Below are 11,048 nucleotides of genomic sequence, written 5' to 3'. Positions count from 1 at the left end.
CCTTCGGGTTTGTGGATTTGGGGTTCGCCCGCTACAGATGTATATACTGTTTTACACAGTGGAACTTCTTCTAAGAACAAAAGCCTCATCTGAGAGAGGTTTACAGTGTCTCTTTGCTCATTGAGAAAGGAGAGGTGTTTCTCCAGCTCACAAGCTGCTGACTACAGTCACGAAGGTGGAGAATCTGGTGCCAAACGTTGATGTGTGGCCTCACGCACTGTGCAACATCATCAAAAGCGCTTTAACAGGGCAGGGATTTGAACTCTGTTCACCAGAGCCATAGTCGAATGCTCAAACCTCTACACCACACTGCCTCTCTTTCACAAAATGCCTGTGCTGAAATAAACCAGTCTTAAAGATTCTGTTAGGTTCTTTCTCTCGTCTTCTCTGTTTTCTTTTTATGCTGTGACAAACGTGGAAAGAAGTGGGTGGACCGCCATACTTTTCCTGCAGGCCCAGGAAATGGAGTTGTTTAGACAAATTTTCAGTGCTCATATAAAGTCCAAATCGCTATAGGAAATCTTTTATCTTTTGTCTTGAGCTCTGGAAGAACATTTATTTCTTCTTTGGAAGAAAATAACTTCAACTGGCTGCACGTCCCATTTGGAACTTCAGATGTTAAGTGTATTTCAAACCATTTTTAACTGTCTGTTTTAATAATATTGTTGTCTACACTCAAACCACTACACAACACTGGCTCTCCACAAGGGCCACCCTGTCCAACCCCCTTCTGCCATGCAGGAACTCTCAGTCAAAGCATCCCCATTGGCAGATGGCCATCCAGCCTCTGTTTAAAGACCTCCAAGGAAGGAGACTCCACCACTCTCCATTGAGGGAGTGTGTTCCACTGTTGAACAGCCCTTACTATCAAGATGTTCCTCCTAATGTTGAGCTGGAATCTCTTTTCCTGTAGCATGCATCCATTGTTCCGGGTCCTAGTCTCTGGAGCAGCAGAAAACAAGCTTGTTCCCTCCTCAATATGACATCCCTTCAAGTATTTAAACAGGGCTATCATATCACATCTTAACCTTCTTTTCTCCAGGCTGAACACCCCCTGTTCCCTGAGTCGTTCCTCATAGGACATGGTTTCCAGACCTTTCACCATTTTAGTTACTCTCCTTTGGACATGCTCCAGTTTCTCAATGTCCTTTTTTAATTGTGGTGCCCAGAACTAGACACAGTATTCCAGGTGGGCCTGACCAAAGCAGAATAGAGAGGCACTATGACTTCCCTTGATCAGACACTATCGTTCTATTGATGCAGCCTAAAATTGTCATTCCTTCTTTGTAGGTTTTGGCCCTCAACTCTCAGGACTGGGGTTATTATTAACCTGACAACTCTTATTTCAGACAAACCCCATAGGAATCTGGACCATGCCATGGACAGCAGTTTACTTTTCCATGGAAGGTTAATGGCATTGTGTAATGTTTGCTTTTATTACAAACTAGCTATAGTATCCAACATTGTTTGGGATAATCATTAACCATTGTTAACTATTGTTTTCTTCCCTTTTTACTTGTCTGCAGGATGGCAGGCTGTCTCTCTGGGCACTGAAGCATTCTTCACTTTGTGCATTAGTGTCAATTATTCTTATTTTTTTCCTTCACCATAAGAACTTACCTGTTGTTAACTGCCCTCAAGTAAACTCCAATCCATGGTAACCCTGTGGATGAAGCATCTCCAGAAGACCCTGTCCTCCATTGCTCTTCTTAGACTTAGATTCTGCACGTTCAGATCTGTGACCTCCTGAATTGAGTCTATACATCGCGAATACTCTCCTCCTCTCTTTCTCCTGCCCTCCACCTTTCCTAGCACTATTGTCTTTTCTAATAAATCATGTCTTCTCATGATGGGATCAAATGACAGTCTCAGTTTGATCATCTTGGCTTCCAGGTAGATTTCAGGCTGATCTGTTCAAGGATAGACTAGAAAACTGGGCCAAAGCTAACAAAATGAATTTCAACAGGGAGAAATGGAAGGTACTGCACAGGGCAGAAAAATGAAATGCACAGATATAGGATTATGGGGGACACCTGGCTGAATGAAACTTTTATGTGTGAAAGGGATCTTGGGAGTCCAAGTAGACCAGAAGTTGAACATGAGTCAACATTGCGATGCAGCAGCTAACAAGGCCAATGTGATTTTAGGCTGCATCAATAGAAGGATAGTGTATACTGATCAAGGGAAGTAATAGTACCACTCTGTTCTGCTCTGGTCAGGCCCCACCTGGAATACTGTGTCCAGTTCTGGGCCGCACAATTCAAAAAGGACATTGAGAAACTGGAGCGTCTCCAGAGGAGGGCGACTAAAATGGTGAATGATCTCTTCCAACTCTATAATTCCATGCATCTGGTGGTATCATTAAGCATGCTACACACACAAACACACAGAGAGAGAGAGACTTGGAAGAGAACTCTAGGCTCATCCAGTCCAAGCCCCCTTCTTCCATGCAGGAACTCACAATCAAAGCATACCCAAAAGATGGACATCCAGCCGGTTTAAAGACCTCCAAGCAAGGAGACCACAATACGCCCCGAGGGAGTAAACTTGGCCTTGGGCAAGTCACACTCTCTCAGCCTCAGAGGATGGCAATGGCAACCCCCCTCTGAAGAAATCTTGTGCGATAGGTCTCTCGCCCAGGCGGGTCTCCATAAGAAAAGTCAAAAACGACTTGAAGGCACACAAGAACAACTTCTGTGAACATGAGGCCATTCTTCAAATGCATCTCCACAGAGGGCTGTTGTCAGGTAGGGTCGCCAAAAGGCAAAAATCACACACAACAACAACAGCCGCACCCCCGACTCTCTTCGAGGCTGCATCCTTACTGCAGAAATAATCCAGTTTGACACCGCTTTTAACTGCCAGGGCTCCATGCTCTGGAATTCTGGGAACTGTAGTTTGTTGCAGCACCAGAGCCCTGTTCTACAATTCCCAGGGTTCCACAGAATGGAGATGTGGGTCCAAAACCCACTGCAGAAACAATCCGGTTTCAGGCCGCTTTTAACTGCTCTGGCTCAGTACTAGGGAATCCTGGGAATTGTAGTTTATTATGGGGGAACCAAACTCTTACAGAGAAGGCTAAATTATTATTATCATATTTGTTGTTATATTTAATTATATCCCACTTTCCCCCCAAAACTGGGGCTCAGGGCAGCTGACAATAGTAAAACACAGTAATATTAAAACATTAATACAATGTTGTCGTTGTTGTTATTTGTCATTGTATTAATATTTTAATATTACTGTTTGTAGTATTAAAACAGTGTTTAATATTTTATATTAAATATAATATTAAATAAATATTGATATAAAATATAATAATATTAATATGTTATTAAAATAATATTAATATAACGATTCATTTTAATATAATAGTAAAACATTAATACATTATTATTATTCCTGTATTAATATTTAATATTACTCTTTTATTATTAAAAGTGTTTAATATTTTAATATTAAAATAAATATTAACATATAATAGAATAATATATATATTTATAAAATACATAATATATAATAATATAATATAATAATATCAATATATTATTAAAGTAATATTAATTTAAAATAAGTAATCTAAAATGCAACGAATGCCATTTATTACAATTGCAATACGATTTTAAAAGGATCCATTGTATTCATTAATACAATCAATGCAATTAATCCCTATTAATACAATGAGTACAATGTTTACACCAACATCAACAGCAACGCAAATGTCTCACAAGACCACAGTTCCCAGCATCCCTAGCGCTGAGGCCCTTAGGCAGCCGATCCTTCGAAGCAGGCGTTTGCGTTAGACAGCCCCGGAGCCGGTTGCTGAGGCGACGGCGAAGGAGGGGGCCTAGAAGGGCGGACCGTCGCGGGCGGGGCTTTAACGCGTCACTTCCGGGTGAGCGTTCCGGAAGCGGCAAATCAGCTTGGTCATTGAGTGCCCACGGAGAGCGGCTCCTGGCGAAGGCTTCCTTGGGACCCGGCCGTTTGCTTCTCCGAGGGAGGCCCGACCCGCGCCGCCATGATCACCTCCGCCGGTGAGCCCAGGGTCCCTTTCTCTCGTCTCCCTCCGCAGGCCTTGCCTTGCCTTGCCTTCCAGAGACAGGCCGCTTTGGCTGCCCTGGCGCAGTCCTAGGGAATGCTGGGAACTGTAGTTTTTGCTCTGAGACAGTGAGCCTTCTCTGCCAGAGAGCTCTGGGGCCACAAGAAACTACAGCTCCCAGTATTGGCAGCCTCCTCCAATTGGATGATTGACGCAGTGGGCTTTGGACCAGTGTCTCTCTGAATTCTGCCGCAGGTTCAAGGACTACAAGGCCCATCATCCTGCAGTGTGTTTAGGATCATAGAGTCCCCAAGGGCCATGCAGCCCAACCCCCTTCTTCTGCCATGCAGGAACTCTCAATCACAGCATCCCCAGCCGATGGCCATCCGGCCCCTGTTTAAAGACAGCCTCCAAGGAAGGAGACTCCACCGGAATCTCAGAGGAAGGAGTGTGTTCCTCTGTCGGACAGCCCTGACTCTCAGGAAGTTCCTCCTCATGTTCAGCTGGAATCTCTTTTCCTGCAGCTTGCATCAATTGTTCTGGGTCCTGTTCTCTGGAGCAGCAGAAAACAATCTTGCTCCCTCCTCAATATGACATCCCTTCAAGTATTTAAACAGGGCTATCATATCACCTCTTAACCTTCTCTTCTCCAGTCTAAACATCCCCAGTTCCCTGAGTCTTTCCTCATAGGACATGGTTTCCAGACCTTTCACCATTTTGGTTGCCCTCCTTTGGACACATGGCTCCAATTTCTCAATGTCCTTTTTGAATTGTGGTGCCCAGAACTGGACACAATATTCCAGGTGGGGCCTGACCAGAGCAGAATACAGTGGCACTATTACTTCCTTTGATCTAGACACTATGGCCCCATACAGACAGGCCAAAATAAATCTGCTTCAGGTCACTTTGGAGGTATGCTGTTTAAATGACACATGCATCTTAAGAGGACTAGAACGCAGCTTTGGCACAGCTTCCAGACTCTTAGGACGCATGCATCATTTAAACAGCATACCTCCAAAGTGACCTGAAGCAGCTTTATTTTGGCCTGTCTGTATGGGGCCTATACTTCTATTGATGCAGCCTAAAATCACATTGGCCTTGTTAGCTGCCGCATTGCACTGTTGACTCATGTTAAATTGTGGTCTACTTGGACTCCTAGATCCCTTTCACATGTAGTTTCATTCAGCCATGTGTCCCCCATCCTATATCTGTGCATTTCATTTTTCCACCCTAAGTGCAGTACCTTACATTTATCTCTGTTGAATTTCATTTTGTTAGCTTTGGCCCAGTTTTCTAATCTGTTAAGGTCATTTTGAATTTTAATCTTGTCCTCTGTAGTATTAGCTACTCCTCCTAGTTTGGTGTCATCTGCAAATTTTGTAAGTATGCCCCCAATTCTGTCATCCTGGTCATTGATAAAGATGTTGAATAGCCCTGGGCCCAGGAGAGAGCCCTGTGGGACCCCACTGGTCACTTCTCTCCAGGATGAAAAGGAGCCATTACTGACCATCCTTTGGGTTCGGCCGGTCAACCAATTACAGATCCATTTAACAGTTGCCTTGTCTAGCCCCCCTTTTACAAGCTTGTTTGCAAGAATGTCATGGGAAACCCTGTCAAAGGCCTTACTGAATCCTTGTTCCTGTTCAGTCCATTGCTGAGGGACTGCAGTTTAATTCCAATTTTGAGGAAGAGTCTAAGTAACAGTTAAAAAAAGAAAAGAAAAAGAAAATAGAGTACCAGACGGGTTCAGTTGAATACGAGAAGCGAATAAAAGAATTGGGGCTGAATGCAGACTATTTCTCAGATCCTGTCTAAAGTGTCGCACATGTGGCCTGAAGTGTAGCCATATTGCAATCTGGGATCTGACTTTGGAGAGTTCAGAAGGCATCCTTAGGGTCCCAGAGTGAGGTTCAGGTGGGTCATAGAGCCATTTGGACTCATGCTTTTCCGGTGGCTGGAGGGCTTTGGTGAAAGAGGAGCAGGAGCAGTTGGCACTAGGGACTTGTTTAATTTACAGTCCAGCTTTGTGGACTTATGGGTGGCCAAGATAGTGACACTTTTGCTTCACAAACTTTGTTTCATGCACAAAATTATTAAAAACACTGTGTATAAAGTTACCTTCTGGCTATGTGCATGAAGTGTAAACAAAACAAAAATGAATTTCATGTCAGATTTGGGTTCCATCTGCAAGATATCTCACTATGTCAAGGCAAATATTCCAAAATACAAAACACTTCTGGTCCTAAGCATTTCAAATAAGGGAAACTCAGCTTGTACTTTCAGGGGAACTTAATCCCAGGCGAGTGGGTATAGTACTGCAGTTAGATAATACTTCAAGCTGAAAGGGAGTAAATAGAAACAGTGGGTGCAGGAAATGGGTGAAACTCCTGTGCCTTTGCCTCCCGCCCGTTCCTGTCTCTTCTGCTAGTTCTTACAAGAAACATTTAGCATTCCCAGCAGTCAGAACCTGGCTCTTGTGTGGCTCTGTAATTTATGTGATCTGTGTCATACAAAAGCAGGCTGTAAGATCCATAATCTTATTTTTTAATTACCTGAACAGATGCCTTCACTTTGGTGACCCATAACATTTATTGGCAGACGGTGCAGCTGCACACATTGGCGCTAGTGGCTGCTGCCCGAAAAAGAATGAAAGAGCACAACCTTCACTATATTTCTTAACCACCTGGAGTAATTTTTTTACTGGGATAGTTTGTTTACAATTCTTTGGCGAGGGAAATTTCTACAGTCCAGGGTTGGGAATCATAAACCTTCCAGAGGTTGCTGAACTACAGCTCCCAGCATTCTTCACCATTGACTGTGCTGCTGGGTGTTACTGTCCAACAACATCTGGTAGGATGCAGGGTTCCCACCCTTGCTTTAACCTTTTACCCTAAGAAACAGCCACCAGTAATAGTCTGTCATCCGTCCATGCAGCCCATTCTGCTATTGGTGGATTATTGCTCTAAAATAAGCGACAGATTGTCAGATATAAATAATAGCTTTGAGTCATTTTTTATTGCTTCCTAGACTCATAGTTGAATTTTCACTACTGTTCAGTGGGATTTACCCCCAAGTAAATATGCATAGATTCACAGTCTTATTTCTGCAAGAGTTCTTGACAGAGTCAGGGGCCATACTAAAAGTTAGAGCTAACTACGCTTGTCTGATAGAGTTATTATCCAGTCAAATTTTAAAATCAGAATTTGTACACACATTTCATAACCACATTTTTTCTTTTTGCTGTGACTGTTCTGTGGCCAGGCTAATTATTTTTATGCTCTAATTTTTGTGATGGTTTTGTATTGTAGCTGGAATTATTTCACTCCTGGATGAGGAAGAGCCAGAACTCAAGGTAAGCTTGTAAACTTTTGTTTTGACTTAGGAACAATAGATATTCAAGACCTCTAATGATTCTTTATAGTGGGCCTTTAGTATCCACTGGGGTTTGATTCCAGGATCGCCCTGTGGATACCAAAATCCATGGATGCTCAAGTCCCATTATATACATTAGGGAGTAATATGGTGTCCCTTATATACAATAGCAAAATTAAGCTTTGCTTTTTGGAATTTATATATGTATATATAATACTTTCAAGCTGTGGACAAATAGTCCATGAATATGGAGGGCCGACTGTATTTCTTAACTGTTTCCCAAAAACAATAGCAGAGAATTAGTTTGATATGAACATATATGGTGGTTCTATACAATTACCTTCCCGGGATAGATGGGTAGAAAATGCAAAAATTATAACCGACGTTCAGTTGAAACAGTTCTAGGCACTGAAGTTGACTTGTTTCTTAAGAGCTAATGTCAAAAAACAGCTTTGATTGCCTTCTTTTCAGGTTCTGAGTAATGCAGCTAATTTCAGTTACATACATTGCACTGGCCGCTTATTAAATATTGCAAATAGTTGATATGTACCACATAGGGATTTCTGCAGTACATAGTACAGAAAGAGGTCAAGTAAAATATAATGTCAGCCTTAGAAGAGAATCTGTAACCAAGGCAAGATAAATACTAGTGGGCTCTGGAGTGAATTTTTAAATTTTAAAGTAATGGTGGGAACAAGCCAGATATTTTAAAGTACAGTTTTAGCTGTCTTGCATTGTTGGCCGTGCTGGATGGGGTTGATGGAAGTTGTAGACCAAATGTTCCCAACACTGCTTTGAGACAAACTTTGCTAGGCTGAAAAGCAAGAAGAGAATAACTCTTGCCTTTGATGAGCAAGTAAGTCAAATGAAAAAAGGAGGAAGAATTCTGGGTCCTATCAGGTTTGCATAATCAGCCACACATAATTTACTATTTGGGAGAAGAAAGTGTGGTAGTTTTTCTCTAAGTAGGAAAGAGGCATGAAAGAATGGCCTGGAAGGAGTCATGGAATGGCAGTTGTATGCCCTCGCAACTGCCCAACAACTTCTAGCACAGCTTGCCTTATGTTTTTAATGGTCTCTATGTTTAGATCAGTGATGGGGAGCCTGTAGCCCTCCATATGTGGCTGAACCATTGCTCCTATCACCCCTCACAGTTGGCTGTACTAGCTAAGGCTAATGGGAGTTGCAATTCAACAAAGTGTGGAGGGTCATACATTCCCCACCCTGGATCTATATCAGTGATGGTGAACCTTTTACAGACCAAGTGCCCAAACTGCAACCCTAAACCCACTTATTTATTGCAAAGTGCCGCATTCCTCTGGCTTTTTAGGTACTAACTCTGGCGAACTTTGTACTGAGGTGACGGCGCATGTGCCCACGGAGAGGGCTCTGAGTGCCTCCTCTGGCACCTGTGCCATAGGTTCGCCACCACTGATCTAGATAGTTGCTTGCTTCTTCCCATTATTGAGTAACCTGCTGATGGTAGTTATTTTAGGCAGAAGTGGGCAATTGTGATATGAGCCAGTTTTGGGTGTCAGCTGAGAAGGTGTTTTGATGCATAACATCATGGGATACTTCTTCATCTGAAAACTTTTAAAATAGGGGAGGTTTGAAGGGGGGCAGATGGAAGGAGGAGGTCAAAGAAATCAAATGTGTTATTGTTATACATTCTCTGCTCTCCCAATCCCTACTCTAAGTAAATACATGACAGAATACAGTGATTTGGAGTTCAAGCTAGAGATACTCATTGATTTTAACCATTTCACATAGTTCTGTACTCCTCTGACTGGTTTTCATTTTTCCCCCCAGGAATTTGCTCTTCACAAACTGAATGCTGTTGTCAATGATTTCTGGGCAGAGATCTCTGAGTCAGTGGACAAAATGTAAGAGACAACACTTTATACACGAGAGTAGGCTAGCCCGGTGTACAGCACAGGGGCGAAAATGTCGTGGTTCTACATCTTGGTTAATAGAAAATGCATGGCTCCATATTTCTGGAATTGATGTTTTTCATTGCTTGGGACCTGCAGATCCCTCACCAACTAGATGCTAATTGGATTGAAATGTGAAACTTTGTGGAGCAGTATTTACCTGAGTCTTTCTTCCTTGCTTTTTCTGTAGTGAAATCTTGTATGAAGATGTTGGTTTCCGGAGTCGTGAATTTGCGGCTTTGGTGGCTTCAAAGGTGTTTTATCACCTTGGTGCATTTGAAGAGTCTCTGAATTATGCCCTTGGAGCAGGCAACCTCTTCAATGTCACTGACAATTCCGAATATGTGGAGACTATCATTGGTAAGGCTGCGCATTGTCCACTGAAGAGGGTTCTGGTATGCCACCCCCCCTTATTTTTAGCAAAGGTCAATAAATATTCTGGGTGAAATGTCTCACAAAGCACCCAGATTTGGTGCTTTGCCATTCAGAAAGCAGGTGTTTTGATGCATAATTTCTGAAGATCACAAAATATTTCTATTCTAAGTGTAAATTTGCTCATTTTTCTTGAGCAGGTTTGCATTTTAAATCTAAGTCCAGTACTTTAGTTCTAGCTTTATCCAGGGCAAGAAAATACATATTTCTGCTTAGAGAGTAAAAGGCATGTCTGGAAATTGATGGCTAGAGGTGCACTACTCTGAAGAACATGAGAAAGGTGTAGATAACATTGTTAGAAAAAACAGTGCAGTGTCTTTTATTTTGCTGACAGTTTTTTGAGGGATTGAGAGTTGGTGTGTTTTTAAATACTGAAAGATGAGATTGCCAGAAATCCACCTTTTGGAGCCAGTATCAGAGCTATACACACAATTTGGCATATGATAGGAACTTAGTTTCTTAACATCCACGTTTATAATCTTTGAGTCATGTTTTTAAAAACTTTATGTGGTTCAGATGAGAATAGATCTTGTACTGATTCTATAGCATTGCTAAATGAATCATTAATTTTGTGAAGTAAATGTTTTCAGAACATAATTTCAGTTGTAAGTGTGATTAGACAGATATGCCAGTATTCCACACCAAAGATATATCAACATGATGACACTGTGCCTTGACGTTTGCAGTGAGGTGCATGTTTTTCTTTTCCCAGCAAAGTGCATCGACCATTACACCAAGCAGTGCGTAGAAAATGCTGACCTTGTTGAGGGAGCGAAGAAGGCCGTTGACCCACGGTTGGAAGGGATTGTCAACAAGATGTTCCAGCGCTGTTTAGATGATCACAAGTACAAACAAGCCATTGGGATTGCCTTGGAGACACGCAGGCTAGATATCTTTGAGAAAACCATTTTGGAATCGGTAGGCAAAGGCACATAGTATGATTTTGATGCATACACAGAGCGTTTATCAAATTAAAAGCAGGAAATGGCAAATTGCTGACTTAAATATATCAGGAAATTTATATAATTCTTCTTAGCTTGTACAACTCACCCTTCTTTAATAGTGAGGGGATGTGGAAACCTCCAACCTAGAGGCCAACATAAAAGTTAGAGAAAGCAATGGTGCTTTCTTGTTACCCTTGATAGAAAGTGATGATATGCTTATCATGGTAAAGTTGATGAATGAGGTTAAGATAACACTGCAGATTAGATAAATGGGGTGAAATGAAGAAAGTCTTATTCTTTACAGACCAGCTAGTGTTGGTTGTATTCCAC

General features: G+C 42.0%; 1 protein-coding gene across 2 annotated transcripts in view; it reads left to right on the top strand.

Moving 5' to 3' along the window:
• The first annotated feature begins 3,894 nt into the window (after positions 1–3,894).
• Positions 3,895–11,048, top strand: part of LOC149317893 (26S proteasome non-ATPase regulatory subunit 1) — a 141,296-nt gene continuing 134,142 nt past the window's right edge. For both annotated transcript variants that reach the window (XM_089508620.1, XM_089508619.1), the window contains exons 1-5: positions 3,895–4,034; positions 7,348–7,391; positions 9,221–9,294; positions 9,533–9,702; positions 10,487–10,692. In XM_089508620.1, coding sequence (XP_089364746.1) covers positions 4,019–4,034; positions 7,348–7,391; positions 9,221–9,294; positions 9,533–9,702; positions 10,487–10,692 — 510 coding nt within the window. In that variant the 5' untranslated portion in view covers positions 3,895–4,018. The remainder of the gene's footprint in view (positions 4,035–7,347; positions 7,392–9,220; positions 9,295–9,532; positions 9,703–10,486; positions 10,693–11,048) is intronic.

Source organism: Sceloporus occidentalis, unplaced genomic scaffold (genome assembly GCF_023333645.1).
Source record: "Sceloporus occidentalis isolate IW3139 unplaced genomic scaffold, rSceOcc1.0.p SCAF_2, whole genome shotgun sequence".
Taxonomy (NCBI): domain Eukaryota; kingdom Metazoa; phylum Chordata; class Lepidosauria; order Squamata; family Phrynosomatidae; genus Sceloporus; species Sceloporus occidentalis.
Note: the sequence above shows the minus strand (reverse complement) of the source record. Positions and strands in the feature narration are given on the sequence as shown.